The 17,572-nt window shown below is 37.8% G+C and overlaps 1 protein-coding gene across 1 annotated transcript; it reads right to left on the bottom strand.

Moving 5' to 3' along the window:
• Nucleotides 1–404: 404 nt before the first annotated feature.
• LOC129754062 (uncharacterized) lies at nucleotides 405–2,249 on the bottom strand. The gene has a single exon (XM_055749923.1). It carries the CDS (start codon nucleotides 2,247–2,249, stop codon nucleotides 405–407), a length of 1,845 nt encoding a protein of 614 aa, XP_055605898.1.
• Between the last annotated feature and the right edge of the window lie 15,323 nt (nucleotides 2,250–17,572).

Raw genomic sequence — 17,572 nt, 5'->3', positions numbered from 1 at the left:
ACAAAAATAACAAAAATGACAGAAACGACAAAATTGATAAAGTTGACAAAACTGACAAAATTGACCAAATTGACAAAAATGACAAAAATGACAAAAATGACAAAATTGACAAAATTAACGAAACTGGCAAAATTAACAAAATTGACAAAATTGATCAAATTGACAAAATTGTAAATATTGACAAAATTAACAAAAAACGACAAAATTGAAAAAATGACAAAATTTACAAAATTGACAATATTGGCACAATTGTCACAATTCTCAAAATTGTCAAAATTGTCAAAATTGTCAAAATTGACCAAATTTACAAAATCGACAAAATTGACAAAATTGACAAAATTTTTTTTTTATTTAGGACCTTTTTGTCATTCGGTCCAAACTATGTATCAAAAATACAATAATGCTTAAATTCTATCATACAACTGAATAAACTTAAGATATTCTAGAACTGTTTTCGCCATTCTGCTGTCGTCCGCCAAAGCTTCTCTCAGATTTCCTGGTACTCCATGGTTTCTCCGTTCGTTCTCCAGTTGTGGACACATTGCCATACAATGCTTAACTGTTAAAGCTTCATTACACCTGGGGCATAGTGGGCGATCAACTCTGTCCAGAAGAAATGCATGTGTGAGCTGAGTGTGTCCGATGCGCAATCGTGCTAAGATGACGTCTTCTCGCCTATTATCTTGGAACACAGCTTTGAAGGGTAACACGGTGTTTTTGACCTCACGCAGTTTGTTACTAGAACTTGAGTGCCAGTCGGCCTGCCATCTATTTGTTATTTGATTTTTAACGATTTTCCGAACTTCTTTCAAGTCAACCATAAATTGTTCGTCTTCCGCTAGTTCCAACGCCTTTTTTGCCTCCTGGTCAGCTCTCTCATTGCCGGGAATTCCAATATGACTTGGAACCCAACAGAAAACTATCTCTGCGCCTATTTCAGTTATCTGATTAAGGAGGATTTGTATATGATCTTTCCACCTGGAGTATACCTTGTGCTTTTCCAGACTCGTTACCACACTCATGGAGTCAGTACAAAGTAGATAGGCCCGGGCAACTCGTTGATCGACAATCCATGAGAGAGCATGCTTGACGGCCTCGCTCTCCGCTGCGAAAATGCTGCATATGTCATTCAGTCGTTTTTGAAGCACGAATTCCTCGCTTACTACGCCATATCCACACTTAGAATTCTGCTTGGATCCGTCCGTGTAAATTGTCCTATGAATGCGATATTTTGTACGCCGTAGCGCGCAAAACGTGTTTCTTAGATCATTTGGAGGAGCTCCTTGAGCAAGTTTAATGTGCAGACTTTTATCTACCCGAGGCTTCGTTCTGTGCCATGGTGGGCATTCTGGGATACCAAAACTAGCTATTCTTGGAAGGTGAACACCTAGTTCGTTCATCCCGTCTCGTCCTCTATTTTGGAAGGTGTTTGCTTGAATCCTCGGTCTTTCTCCCCACCGCTTATCAGAACTAGACGCCTCGTCACTAGAGCTGCTGCTACTGCTGACTTCAGTTCCAAAATTTTGCTCAGCATGGCCAACGGCTGAGCGACGTACCGTGTAAAGCATAGTTCGCTGATCGATTAATGTTTTTAAACTAGGGATTCCGGTTTCGACCTGGAGGCTCACAATCGGGCTTGTGATGAATGCTCCTACTATCGCCCGGAGACCTGCGTTATGTACTTTTTCCAGGGATTCAAGAGCTTTTCCGTCCATTGCTGACAAGAGAGGAGCTGCGTAAAGAAGTTTTTCCAGTATTGTTGAACGGTACAATTTCAGCAAAGTGTTCCGATCTCCTCCCCAAGTTCTAGAAGCTATACTTCGAATGAAGATTATTTTTTGTTGGCATGCTGCTTTCAACTCTTCGGCGTGAGCTCGGAACTTCAGGTGTTGGTCGAGTATTACTCCAAGACATTTATGGCTGGTCTTTCGAGGCACTATGGCTCCATTCAGTTTTAAGTTGCTTCGGCTTGTTGGTTTCTTCTTTCGAGGTGTACGATATACAACAGTGACGCTCATTTCTGCTGATATTTTGAATCCTGATTTCGATTCCCATGATTCAAGCTCGTTAAGCGCAATTTGCAGCTTATTTTCTGTGCTCTCGGCGTCAGGACCAGTTGCGATCAAGATGACATCATCAGCGTATATCAAGCATTGAATATTTGCTGGCAGGTAGTTGGTGAGGGTATTTATTGCCAGTAAAAACATGGTCACGCTAAGTACCGAACCTTGGCACAGGCCGGTCTCCATTGTTTTACTGCTTGACATTTTCCCGTTCGTTGTTATTGACAAAATTGACAAAATTGGCAAAATTGACAAAATTGACAAATGTGACAAAATTGACAAAATTATCAAAATTGATAAAATTGTCAAAATTGACAAATGTGAAAAAATTTACAAAATTGTTAAAGTTGACAAAATTCACAAAATTGACAAAATTGACTTAATTGACAAAATCAAAATAGACAAAATTGACAAAACTGACAAAATTGACAAAATTGACAAAATTGACAAAATTGTCAAAATTGTCAAAGTTGTCGAAGTTGTTGAATTGTCAGAATTGTCAAATATGTCAAAATTCTCAATATAGTCACAATGGTCAAAATTATCACAATTGTCAAAATTGTCGAAATTGTAAAAGTTGCAAAAATTGTCAAAATTGTCAATGTTTTAAAAATTGTCAAACTTACCTAATTAGTCAGAATTGTCGAAATGGTCAAAATTGACAAAATTGTCAAAATTATCAGAAATTGTGAAAATTGTGAAAATTGTTGAAATTGTCAAGATTGTAAAAATTGTCGGAAATTGTCAAAAATTTTAAAAATTGTCAAAATTATCAAAATTGTAAAATTGTCAAAGTTGTCAAAATGGTCAAAATTGTCAATTATCAAGGTTGTCAGAATGGTCAAAATTGTCACATTGTCATAATTATCAAAATTGTCAAAATTGTCAAAGTTTTCCAAATTGTCAAAATTGTCAAAGTTTTCCAAATTGTCAAAATTGTCAAAATTCTCAAAACTGTCAAAATTTTAACAATGGTTAAAGTTGACAAAATTAACAAAATAACCTAAATCGACAGAATATACTTTTTTCTTTGCTTAGGTGAGTAAGTAAGTAAGTACGTAAGTAAGTAAATAAAAAAGAAATAACACCGTCTTTGCAGACTGAATAAATGACGTGGACAACTTAATTAACATTTAACACCCAGTACCGAGATGGGAATCGAACCCATGCCATCAGTGGGCTAGCGGTTAACGTCTTACCACGCTAACCACTCGGCCACCGAGACATACATATAGTATAGTCAATAATATTATACAAAAAGCTCTACCTTTTTTCGCGTTTGCCAGTATTCCATTTACGAGACACCAGTTTTCAAGTCTAGCAATATCTTCTTGCAAGACGAGGCAGTCAATTTTGCTGAAAACCTTCCTGAAAATTTTAAGATCGTCCGCATAAAGAAGCGTGTCAGATTCATTCACAAAAAACGATAAATAAAAGAGGCCCAAGGTGGCTTCCTTGGGGTACTCCAGATGGTGTGACAAATTTCCTCTAATTGTGACAAACGTCCTCAAGCGAGAATTATTCATTATAGTGTAATTGTAACGATTAGTAAGATACGACTCAATCCACTAGAGAGACCAGGTTGGAAAACCAAGTCTGTCCATCTTCGCAATCAATATTTTGAGTCGGACTCGGTCGAAAGCCTCCGCAAAATCAATGTGATTACCGTTCTCCAGATTGTTGAACACCTTCCACCACAAATCCGTGCTGGGAATCAGAAATCAAGGGTTTGACGGCAGCGTAAAGTCGGTCATGTATCAGGACTTCGAAAATTTTGGAGATGGAACTCAGAATCGAAATGGGTCTGTCGTGTTCCATGCAGTGCGCATTTCCTGATTTGTATATCGAAATATATCCGCAATTCGACATGATCGTGGAAGAGATCGTTCTCTAAGAGAGAGATACATTTTGTAATACCTACTTAGGAAATTATTCGCGCTCGTTAATGTGTTAACAAATGTCATGTAAAATCGTGTGATTTCACTCAACAACTAGGTTCCTCAAAACACTGTTTCCTAAAGCCTTCCAAGGAACATAACACGGTGGACAAATTTATTTGCTCAGCAGAATGATTAATGAAATCCATGGTGCGTTGAAATTACTCTTCCCTAAAAGAACACATTCACGAAATAGGTACAACAACTCACATCCAAACACAGTTTGGTTTCCTCTGCTTCCGTCCATTCGAGTGAACATTTTTCACCTCCCTAATGGGTACCACTAAAACGAAATTGGACCATAATTTAATCCCACCGGATACACACAAATGGCAATAGCCAGTTGGCTATAGTCGGCAAGCTTACAACCGGCAAGGCCGTGATTGCTATGTGTTTGTTCTTTCATCCAGTTCTTCCTCCGGAACCTCCCCCAGTGATAAGGTTTTCGCAAAATTTTCCGGAGGAACATGCCGGAACAAACCGTGTCACAATAGTAAGAAATCAACATCAACAACACAAAAACCGACCTACACACAATCTACGCCAACCGAACAATACCTATGAAGAATGCTGAGGTGGATGTGAATGATGCGAAAAAGAAAACCGGCACTTCTCCAAGAAGGTGAAAAATTTCCTTTTCGCACCGTCTTGGACGTGGACAAATGGTCTTTCTTCGATGTTTTATTTCAAGGGAGATGGTCGGCAGAAGATTTCTCCGAGAGCTGTGCTGTGTGTGTGGTCTGGAGGTATTTTTTTTTGCGGAGTCCATGACTTAATTTCACACATTTCCGGTGTGGATCCATTTTCTTGGATATCATCTTAGTCGGAAGATTAACAGTCCCCGGTAGGTTATGTTATGGATTCGGATTTATTGGGTCAATTCTGGAACAATCATATTTTTTTCAAAACTTTATTGAATTGTTAGTTTAAAAGAAAGTGTTCAAAAAATATAAATTTAATATTTAGGTTTTTTATAAAACCGTACACGCCATGAAAGCACAATTTATTGAATAATTGGCACACCCTAGAGGTCCAAAAACATAGTCAATGATTAGGCGCAAAATTTATTGCAAAGCTTTGCAACTCTTCAGTATTGAAAAAATAGATAGACAGCCTTTCGCATGTCGGATAATAGCCTTCGGGCAGAGGGATGTTTGACTTAGCAACAAATGTTGGACGTTAGTCAGCATGCAACCGGCGGATGTGTGAAATATGAGAATAATGTGCCCATAACCAGAAACGCCTCTGATTCGGAAGAAGTGTTTTGTTCGATATTTTTCGTATTCATTATTTGGTTTCCTGGTATGTCACATATTATACTAATGAAAATAATTATATTTCCTTTTTTTTGTATCAAATCAATGTTCTTATGAATTAAACCCAATAAGATTTCACGAAAGTAAAGTAAATGTCTTTTAAAGGACTAATGACGATAAACAATTAGTCGTGAGTAAATAGCAGGAATAACTACACGGAAAAATTGAGTTATTCATAAAATGTGTTGCGATTACACCTTCAAAATAACTTATCGGTAGTTGCTCAAAATTTGTATATCCTCAATTCAGTTTTGAGTAGTTTTGGGTTGCCAATATACATTTTTGAACTAAAACTCGATTATGCAGCTCTGTATAAAAAGTTTGCTGTTGTTGGAATCTGTTGAACAGGGATGTTCAAAGCTAATTGTGAGCTTTTTCTGCATTTTAATGAAAAAAAGAGCAAGAAGAAAACAATTAATAAGAAGAAAAACATTCATGGAGGTCCGTGAATTAACTTTTTAGAGTTTAGCTATCAGAATTCGGCGGAAATAGCGGTACAAAAAAGTTTGTTTTTGTTGGAATTCTTCAAAGATGTCAAAAGTGAAACGAAAAGCTTTTGGTGGCGGTTGTAGTTCACCGCAAATAATTTTAATTTTCAATTCAATGGCTGAAATCGTCGAATGTAATTGAATCTGGTTTCATATTGCTTGTTAAACAATTTTTTGCTCAAAGATTTATTTTGAGCTTCTTCATCTGTGCATCGAAAATGTTGGGGCCATCCGCTCGGAACGTAAAAAAAATTAGCTACGAAATCCGGGTAAGTAAAACTGAAAAAATGAATCCTTCCGTTATTATAGAGGCATCATTTTAGAAGTTGGCCGAGATACCTGTTCGGAATCGGAAGAAGCTGCCAACAGTACTGGAGAATCGGAAAAATTAAAATAAAGAGAACGGATCTGCGCTATGGCTCAAGGTTTCGAAGGGCCATCACCGGTGGATTGCAGGCAAACTTACCATCAGCGTTTTGAATATCAAGACGTATTCTGTTCTTTATCGGGAGGTAGAAGCAGATTTATAAAAAAAATAGGATCGGAAGACAGCTAAATGAGCGTCAACCGACACCGTCGTGATGATCATCTACTCCGGGAGCTGAAAACGAAAAGATTTTGCGACGAAATTTATGCTTGTGAAACAATGAAGGAATAATACAGGCAGGTTTAGAAGATCAAGAATATTTGACATACTTTATTGTTGCTTTCAAAATTACATATTATTTTAAGGTAAAAACACATCTGATTCCCATCTGTGATATGATAGCCATCCAGGACACAATTCACTGGAGGCGGGTGGTGGCTTAAAACTTGTATTAATACTAGTATGTAAGGTAATTACTTTAATCATCACCGGTAATGTTAATTTTTTTTTTGCATTATTATTATCTTTATCTTTATTGGCTTTTTATTAGGTTATAATGTCATTTATTTATTTTTATAAGTGCTTCTAATTCGGTGTTCAAAATTTCATTCTATCGCCAGGTTAAATTAACTTCACTATACGTGACTATACGGAAATAAGACCCCGGAAAGAAAATTCGTAGAAATCAAAAAGACTTCTTACACCCAGCAGCGACGGAAGCCGTTATTTCAGGATAACCAAGAAACGCAGCTACAGTTTGCACGTCTATCAGGGTGCACTATGCGCCCTGGATTACGTTTCACATGAAGATTTTCTCTTGTACAGTCGTTTAATTCCTCGGTAGAAGAAACATTACCGCTGGTTGCTATACGAGATGCATGAGGGATAACAACCAAGGAAATTCTAACGACTGTTATCCCGTTCTACATGAGTTGCCGCGAGACGCCGGATTCTTGCGTCTTGGTTAACTAATTGGTATTTGGAATTCAATTCTGATGAACAACTTATTAGTATTATTTTTTAACTTTTCAGCGGCATTAGTGCACCCTTATAAAAAAAAACACTGGGTTAGCTGCGTGTTATTTAATTGGACGGCAATGGAGAATTTTCTCGACCATGAACTCCGGACACGGTCCTAGGTGGCGGTGTCTTAGGCGGGGAAAGCCTTCCCGTTCTAAATAACAGCTCGCACATTAGCTTGCAGATGCCGCCAAATGGGGAGCACCTTCCGGAGGAAGCGCGAGGATGGAAATAAGTCCGATTGGCCCTTCCGGCTTCTTCCATGGAAGCAAATCCTATGATTTTGACAATCCTCAAGGAGGCAGGTCGATAAGTTGGAACTTGGATGTCGGCTTTTGGTCTGCTAGATGGATGCAATTTGAATTTAAGAACTAGGAAATTAACTTATAAACGCGTTTAAATCGTGTGTTTTACTTGCCTTGAATGTTGTTATTGTGCGGAATAAAAACATTTATTTTCGAGAAGAGACTTTTTTTTAAGAACTTTTTTTGACTTTTCTTTTGCAGAGAAATATCCAAAATGCATGGACATCCCCATGTCAAAATATACAGAATTGACTAACTGGCTGAAAGCTTTCGAATGTGTAAAAGCTTTTTGCTCACGCTCTGTGTAAAGCGCCCAAACATAAAACTAAGTGGAGACACTTTTCTCGAATCTGTTTGGATTTTTATACAGAACAGAGTAACTTTGTTTACCGTGTAGTAAAGGATGGGCCGTGTTACGCCGAAGTGACGCATAAGCTATTTATGTTTTAAGCGAATAAAAGCGATTTTCTCTTTTTCCTTTTTATTCGTTTATCTGGGTCTTTTCATAAAATGTGATCTGTAGAATTTATGCAAAGATAGATGACAAATTCAGCCTTTTGAAACACTACTCTTAATTTTACGTAAAATTCGTACAATTGCTTCAAATGGATATGCGTCAGTTCGGCGTATAAACGTTTGTTTTTAGTTGACGATTCTCCGTCGGAGTGACATTTATCCTTAGTCTTGTCGTACAATTGGAACAAATTTCGTTCTTTAGTTAAAATGGCCAGTTTGATCTTCTAAAATTGTATTCAAGTGAGAAAGAAAATTTTTATGCCTTCGGAGAAACTTCTCAAGGTATGTATGTTTTTGTACCTTAAAACAATTTCCGGTCATTAATAAAAGTCAAGTGCACAGTTTTAACAATAAATAAACTGTTGATTTCACCACACAAACAATTTATGAAAAATCAATTTTATTGTACAAATGTTAAATAGTTTCTCAAGTTTTTAAATAAATATAGATGTTGACATTTGCTTTCAATTTTATTTACCAAACAGTCGCAACAACTTCTTTGTTTGAGTCCCATTTTTTCTGAGGAAGGGGGGGAGGGGGACTTCTCTATTTTATTTTAAACAGATTGTCATGTTAAAATATGATTTTATTCCTAATTTGAAGAATGTCGCTTGAAAATTATACGGGTTATTGAAATTTTTCTGTATTACTTTTGAAAAAGCATGGATATGCGTAACTTCGGCGTATAAATCGCACTTTTGGCAATTCGTTTTTCTCGATTTTCTCAAAAACTGTTTGATATTTTTTAGATTTGTTGAAAGCATTTGAAAGCTCATAGGAAAACGCACAAAATAGCGTCAAAAAGTCAAAATCGGAAAAAAAAAATGGATATGCGTCACTTCGTCATATCACGGCAGCGGATATCTTTTACCACTGTCCAAAAATCCAAAAGGTATACTTTTGGAAAAGCTTTGTTCCATGACCTTCATAGAAGACAAAAAAATACAATCTTGCCACGAAAAAAGTCCGAAAAAAAACTACTCAGTTTGATAGCCATATTTCATCAAACGTTTTATATAGAGGGTTCTATGATTGTATATTTAAAACTTTCAAAAAATGGCATTCACCTACCAAAGTTGAGGGGGTATATGTATATTAGGGTGGCAACAGATCTATGGGAAAAATTTTATAATCAAATTCAATAAACCGACCATAAACATTTTGAAGTTAAGTCCGAAAAACTGACATATGCTAAATTTAAGCTCAATCGGGCTTGATTTAGGTGTGGCTCAAAGCGCTCAAAGTTTCGGTTTTTTACCCTCAAAATTTACCAAAGAGGGGATACGAAATGATTTAAACATGCATAAAACGTCGAAATCAGGTGTTATCTCAAAAATCGACTTCAAAATTTAAATAAAATTACGTAAGGGGGAAATCCGCAAAATCGAAATTTTATTTTGATGCCAAATGACTTAGAAACGCACGAAGCGTCGAGATCTGCTGTTATCTGGTGTTATTGATGCCAAATTAATAAAACTTCCAAGAATGTCGAAATCTGGTGTTGTCTCGAAACAAAAATTTCTCAAAAATCCACCTGAAAATTTAAAAAATCACGTAAGGGGAGGCCAAAAACAATCCGAAAAATCGGAATTGCCAAATTACTTAGAAACGCATGAAACGTCAAGATCTGGTGATATCTCGAAAAAATTTTTTTTTCTAAAAATCGACTTTCTGAAACTTCACCGTTTTTCGGAAAACCAACCAAGTCCCAGAAAGTCGATTTTTGGCCAAACAATTGTTTTCGAGATATCACTAGATCTCGAAGTTTCATGCATTTTTAAGTCGTCTAGTTTTTTTTTTTTACATAGTCGTCTGGTATCAAAATTAAAATTTCGATTCTCCGAATTTCCTAACGTGATTTTTGAAATTTTGAAGATCATTTTTTAGAAAAAAACAATTTTGCGATAGCTCCAGATTTCAACGTTTTTTTTTTTCATTTTGAAATCAGCTGGAAAAAAATTGAAACATCGATTTTTCCGATTTTCTTACGTCCCCCTTTTGGTGATTTTCGAGGGTAAAAAAAGCAAAAAATTGAGCGCTTTGAGGCACCCCTAAATCGAGTATTATTGAGCTGAAATTTTTCACAGGTCAGTTTTGCAAAATTCGACTTGACCCATTTGGCTGCCACTCTAATTTACATACATACAAAAAGGCTCTGGTTGGAGCGATAAGAGCTGTATATGAATTAGACTTATTCATCACTTTATTCATATCTCGTAAAGGAATGCAAGAAAGCGTAAGTTTTTCTTCTCAAAGCATACACTTCATTGCCAGTGACAGTATTTGCTGGTCCTTTCATTGGTCAATTTCATCAAAGACGGTATCTAGTTTTTGCACGGAAAATAACAAGACGATTTTTGCCAAAATTGTCACCAAATTTACCAAAATATTGGTCTTTCTATTATATCCGATTTGAATCGACTCCAAATGACCGTTTGTGCGATCATTTCGTTATTCGATTGTAATCATTTCTAATACGATTATATTTATGTTGACTGGGGCTGGGAACAAGCCCAGTCACAACTGATTTTTTTCTCTATAGCGTGTGCCTCTCAGAACTTGATATGAAATCATTCCCGCTACTTATGAATCAGGTGTTAGCTTTTGTTCGTAAACTGTTACTCAAACTTTAATAGTGTAGTAATGCAATTGAACACAAAATCGCGCCTATTAACCTTTTTTTTTTTCAATATTCGAGGTAAGCGCATTGAAATATTCAGGCAGAGAAAATAATAACGGACGTTATCTTGAATCAGCTCTTAGTAAAAATCATTCGAATTTCAATTTTTCATACAATTTTTGTTTTAACTGCTTCAGAACTTACTTTAGTTATTATGAATGTTCAGGCCCTAACATGTCTAGGCGTTTTTACAACGCAGAAAAATTCGATTTTAATCACAAAAATGCAAAATTTTAACTAGTTAGGAAAAAATGTGGCTGTGGCTGTGTCTTATGATTCATAAAAATAAAAGTATAGATTTAATTCAACTTAGGCTCATTACCCGAACAAAGGTGTGTGGCTTAAAAAAAATCTAAGTGTCTCAAATGAAAAATGTAACATTATTGACTAATGCATAGTTTTGAGCGTCAGCTTAATTAAGAACATCGATATCGTAATGAAACGTAACGCGCTCAACAGAATGAATGGAGTAACACTTTTTTTAATGAACACACACATATCTCAGTGCAACTTCATGTTTCTTTGAAGAGATCTAGAGAGAATTCTATTTAAGACTAGAGCCAAATTTTTCAAAGAATCTAACGGCTAGCAACTTACTATTGCTAACATAAGACTGCCAGATTTCCCGGTTTTATCCAGGGTTGCCCTGAAAACAAAATTTGACAAAAGTCCGGTCCGGCCCCTTTGCCTGGAATTATTGGAAAAATTTACCCGTATTTATTCACTTTATTTGGCAAACCAATTATGCGTTCAAAACGAAATTTCAGCAAGTTTTCTAAAAATAATCGTTAAAGGTTTTTTGAAAGACTAGAAACTGCTGATGAAGTATGATGAAAAAAAAATCAAGTTTTTCTTCTTGATTCGTGTTGAGTTATTCCTGGGTTTTGACCAAATTTTCCCAGATATTGCCCGGATTTTCGGTCGACAATTATGAAATCAAATGCCCGGGTTTGGCCAGGTTTCTAGATAAAATAGCCCGGATTTGTCCGGCTTGGATACGTATTTGAAAAATTCTGGCATCGTTCTGCTTAAATGAGGTTGCCAAATTGCCCGGTTTTATTTATTTACAAAATTTTGGAACAGGCCCGGTTGCCTGGTTTTCATTGAAAAATGTCCGGATTTATTGACTTTACATAAATTTTTTTTTAGAAGCTTTTGATACGATTAAAAATCTATCGATAAATTTTGATGGGAAATTTTTTTTGACATTTTTTTTCTTGAGTAATTTCTGGGATTTGACAATATTTGCCCGGATATTGTCAGGTCGTCAATTTTGAAATATAATGCCCGGATTTGGTTAGGTTTTTGTAAAAAAAATTGTGCGGTTACGTGCTGAAAAAAATCTGGAACCTTATGCTAACACCACCAGTTCATAGAAAGAGTACTATGTATGAGGTGACCGAGACTCGATCTCGTGACCTCTGGCTTAGAAGAATAAAATGCGATCCTCTAGTCAATGGTCGGCGGCAAATTTCTTGGCTCAAATTTGAATTTTTTCTAGTTTTTTAAGCTAGTCAAAAATTCTTCGCTTCGCTTTCCGGCTGCATGATCAATTTAGTTGAAAATGCACTTCTCTTAGTTTTCTCGGAGGAACTGTACAGGTGCAGAAAATATACTTATCATAATTTTAAAAAACATTACTATAATTGGTCAGGATTCGACTAGACCGAACTGAATGCCATCAGCATTTTTTTGGAGATACTTGAACTTTATGTGAAAATATTTTAATCTAGGAACAAAATATTTGATGTTTATGATCTAGAATCAATAGTTTATAATTCTGTGAATTCATTTTAGTCAATGGATATGAATAACTCTAGATTTTGCTTCTGTTGTTTTAAAATTTTCTAATGGCGCTCATTTCGGTCTGGTCGAAGGCCGGCCAATTGTGTCAAATCTGACTCGACATTGTACTATACGCCCTGCAGCATCTCTAATTAGATTCGGGTTTGCACGATTGGGCAATCTGGACTATAATAGGTTTAACGAGTTCAAGGATTCTCGATGAGTATTTCCTGGAAGAGCCGGAGAAGCTGGAGTCAAAGGACCCCCCTGCGTCGGACCCACGATAACTTGGATACACGACGATAACCTCGGTGTCGAAAGGCTCACGAACGCCGGACGAGCCTCTTGAATTGGATTAAAATATCGTGGTCGACGACCGGCATACGATGGACAGAAGAAGTCGCGGAGCCAAATTCCTAGGGTTGCCAACCAAAGGCAAAGAATAAGATCGAACAACGGTCGGAGTATACTGACCTCATCGGCGGGGGACTGTCCAGTAAGTTGTTGTTGATCCCACGGTTAAAGCGACATCAGCGAGTATCAGAGTAGTGCGTTTCCCATCGAAGCTGTAGGGATAAGGCAAGACCTGTTTCGCAATGGAGATTGCTGGGTTATTTAAGAATGTTTTCGGTGTAGGATAACATCTTCGTCGGGAATCATCCAAATCGTTGTGGTGCCAGTTCTGGAAAAACTGATCTCGACCAATACGGGCCGATGGTGTCAAACCTCGAATCCAGGTTATAAGAAATCGAACTTCGAGTGCTTAGAGGAGAGATCAAGTCCCGAGACGCCAAGAAGAAAGGTTTGTGTGTTTAACTACGAGTTTTTAAGAGGAAAGGTCAGATCTCGAATCGCAAGAGGAGAGTCAACAAGATGAGAGGAACGCGTTTCTAGCCAATGCAGTGTGTTATGAGGTTCGAGATCAGTGAAGATCCACATACATAGGTAAAAGTAAATGCGCATAGGAAAAGCTTATGAAGAGTTGAGCGGACCGTATCATAGACGTCACCAAGAAAAAATGGGAAGCCATAGGCTATTCAGTAAAGGTGGGTATTACGAGGACGAAGTCCTAAGCCATGTTCCGGGCCAATGAAGTATTTACAACGATAACGATCAATCCAAAACGTAAGTTCAAACGCTGCACAGTATCAGATGCATGTTACACAAACTGGATAGTGTCAATAACGTGTGAAGTTTTGTGCTTCAACCAGGTAAGGAACGATCACTTTCCCCGTATTCCAATGATCTGACGAAAAGTTAAAGCCAACGCAAGAATACCGCGCGCCTAACATGCTCTTATTTCGATTTATTGTTCCCCCTATTTGTGACTTGATCTCGTACGTGGTCTGCAGCGGACAAAGGCGTGGCTAGATGTCACGAATAGGCCTACACGCAGGTCCGGAAGCACCCCAAACGCTATGCCCTCGAGGTCTTGGAGATGGACCTACCGTCTCCGAACATGTCAGTTAAGTAGACCGACCCCATCGCTACACGCTCCTTTCGCCAAACTCAAAATTAAGTTTATTTGGTTCAAAACAGCACTGCAGTGGCAGCCCTCAGCTTTGAGTTCGCAGTTCAAACTCCGTTTTGGACCATCGCAAGGAGGAAAAATTTATTTAAGTCATAGAATTGAACAAAGTTTTGAGTTTCGGTCAAACTTATCTATGAGTATAAAAAAGAAGAGTGTAAGTGGCGACAGGAACCGCTACCGTGTCCAATCTTCCATTGTGAACCAGTTCTACACCGAGAAGCGCCGTGTAGGTTTAAACTAAGTGCTCAGCCGTAAATACTTATACCAAACCAACGGTCGGCAGGAGTCGGCAGGCAAAACTGAAAAAATAGGTACTTACTCCGGATCAACGGGGCGGCCTAGACTTGCGATACTAAGGAAAGAGGACAAGCAGGGTAGAAATGTCCGGTCAGTGAGGTAGGACTAAGTTACCTTGCATAATTTCTTCATTGTTCTGAAAATTGGTTTGAGCGAAGCCATTTTGTTGACAACTGAGGTGGTGAATAAATATGAAGAGTCTCTCTAACGTTACTGAGTGTTTTCCTATTGCAAGGTATTATGCGGAAAGTGCCGTTCCCTGAAGTGTTGAGAAAAGGTTTCTCATTGGTACCGGTCAGGCACACCAATTGGTTATATGTTAGAGTAGGGATCAGGCCTCGAGTGGAGTAGAACAGAGGTATGTGTACGTTCAACCTCGAGTAATTACAATACGGGGTGGGATCTTGAGAGTTCAAGCCATGCTTATTCCACAGGAGAAAGTTTGTGCGGTAACCTCAAGTCATTACGAGGAGAGGTCTGTTCTCGAGTCATGAGGCCTGGAGTTGTAAATAGAAGAGGTATAATAGTCTGTACAAATATCATGAGTCATTAAATTGCACCCAGAGTAGCAAACTGGTTACACTGAGGCTCATTGTGCCTTGGAATGCAGTCCGTAAACGAGAATTTAGCATCTGAGTAACCAACTAATGAAAAAGACGCTTTGGAGCGTCAAGTACGAATTCCAACGTATGCCGTTTGGACATAAAAATGCTTTCACAACATTTCAACTAATCATTAATGCGAATTTTGTTAACATACTGAAAAAGTTGTTTTTTCATTATTTGACAATAATTATCTGTACTATGTGACCATGTAAAATGAATAAGCAATATTTACTGTCAAATTTCTCTCGTTCCAGAAATTGCTAAGCATAAATATAAGAAAAAGTATGCGATATGTGTATGTGATCTTAATTGAAATGCAAAGCAAGTACGGGTTGCAAATTTTCATTCGATTGCCAGTGCAAACAATAATGCATGCAGGTCACATCGCAATCCTTTACTCAGTAAACAAAACCATACCTCTTATATGGGGAAAGGCGCAAGATTCAGTTCGATAAAAGTCCTTCAATCGAACAGCAAGTAAAGCAAGAAGAAGATATTTATCTTCTACTCGAATATCAAGCATCCGCAATCTGAAATAGGGAGACGCCGCACCGTTCTTTCGTTCGTCCGTTCGTTCATTCATCTCAATCGAGCATAACGATATGTATGAATACATAAATTCAATTAGCATAAAAACCAACATTTCACAGAACACAGGACCAATATTGTCAGAGTGTCATTTTTGTCGGTCTTTTAAGTTTTTTTTTAGGTCAACAACATGATTCATATTTCAAATACCAGCAGAAAAGATGTTCCTTTCTTCTATTGTTGATGTTCTTGTTGCGATAAATAGCATTGTGTTCATTGGGAAACTGTATTTCCAAAAGGGACATGCTGAAAAAGCAGATTTGTTGTTTTTAACTTGGGTGCACCCAACTGAAAGGCCATTTTTTCCTTCTTCTCAGGTCTATGTCGAATAAACAACAAATAACAAGACTTCATGTGTGTGTGTGTTCGTGTTTGTATTCTAATTGAGTGCCATACTGCATATTCATGACATTGCAGAAAAACAAATCACAATATCGGACCCAGAGCAATTGCTGGCTGCTGCTAGTGGCTCCATAGAGAAATATTTTTGTTAGAAGAACAAAAAGCACCCAATCCCTATGCTGCACAATCTTTATTTTCCATCGGAACAACTTTGGTGCAAATATAGCAAATGATTGTCTAACCCAGAATGAAATAATTTGGTAAAATAAACTTACCATGCTTGTTGAGGAAGAGTTTTGCAGTTCGAGTTCTGCTCGAGTAGCATCCAATATAGGAGTAGAAGGAGTAGAGATGCAGCTTCCGAAAACTTGAAGTGGGCTGGTGAAGAGTTGAGTCCGGGTGGGGTAAATTTTAATCACTTTCGTCCCACCACTCGGAAGCAATCACCATCAGCTTCAGCTTCTCGTCTTGCCAAAGATTCCAGAAACTCCTCTCGAAGAAACTCGATTCCGGAATCAATTGTCCTATATTCTCAGAACACACAGATCGGTGGGACCACTTCTCACAATCAATTTTCACATAGTGAATAGGTTTCTTGTCACATAGAATCACAATCGGCAAACCCAGCCCCTTTTCTTCGTCCGAGGGCCAGATACAATTGAAATTTGCCAAACCCACCCACCCCATCAAGAGAGAGAGAAAGAGCCAAGAGGAACAAAGCTGGAAGTACGTCATCGGCCGGAAGGCGAAAACCAAAATTTAAACTCAAGCTAGATAACATCGTTGTCCGGAAACAATCCGGAATCGGGCACATCTTCCTTTCCTGTCCCCGGGGAAAATGAAAACTGTTTAAATCGATCTGACAGTTGCTATTCTGAATAAAATTAAAGCACTTTTTTGGTTTGTTTTGCTTTCGAAACTTGCTCTTTCCCGGAAGTTCCCAATAGGAGGGCTGAATGGGAGGCAATAAATCGAACTAATTTCAAATAATTCGACAAAAACGTTCGATTTCAAACGGAATTGGAATGCCGATTGCCGTTTTATTTTATTTTATTGGGTGAACGTTTGATGGAAACGCAATTTCGATAAAGAAAAACGACAATCGAATTTTAGTGCCTATTGCTTTTCGACTTGTGCTTTTATATTGTTTAAAAAAAGGTGATCGAATGATGATTTTAAAGAAGTGTTGATCATTTGACATTGATTTTTATCCATTTTAATCTAATCGTTTGGAAGATTTTAATCGAATCATTACACCAAGCATAGTAAAAACTTTTCCATGATGCAATTAAGCACCAAACCGTTAAGCCATTTACCAAAATGCAAGCTGCAACTCCGTACTTCCGATTTTATATCTCACTGTCTTCTTACACCCAATTCATCGAAAAAAAAGTCTCCCCTTAGCCTCCTTCAATGACAGACTTTTACGGTCCTCGACTTGTGTTTTTTCCCTTTCTCGTTTAAGCTCCTTTATTTCATCACTCGTGCTTTTCTCCAATTACACACGCCTTCTTGGATTGAACTTTCTCGTGTCCACACACCTTTTCGCAAGCCGGGCACAAATAACTGTGAAACTTTGGCACTTGCCCGGGTAACTTGATGATCAGACTGAAAACGCAGCAGGCCAACGACGGCGGATTGGACGGACAGACGAACGAAAAAACTTCTTCAATATTCTTAATCACTCTTTGCGTCAGTTTTACGTTCATCCTTCTCTCGTCTTCCAACCATT

This window comes from Uranotaenia lowii, chromosome 3 (assembly GCF_029784155.1).
Source record: "Uranotaenia lowii strain MFRU-FL chromosome 3, ASM2978415v1, whole genome shotgun sequence".
NCBI classification, from domain to species: Eukaryota; Metazoa; Arthropoda; class Insecta; order Diptera; family Culicidae; genus Uranotaenia; species Uranotaenia lowii.
This window is presented reverse-complemented; position numbering and strand designations above follow the sequence as displayed.

Bases quoted from the DNA above. Each gene is read 5' to 3' on its own strand.
- LOC129754062 (XM_055749923.1), bottom strand. From the start codon at position 2,249: ATGGAGACCGGCCTGTGCCAAGGTTCGGTACTTAGCGTGACCATGTTT.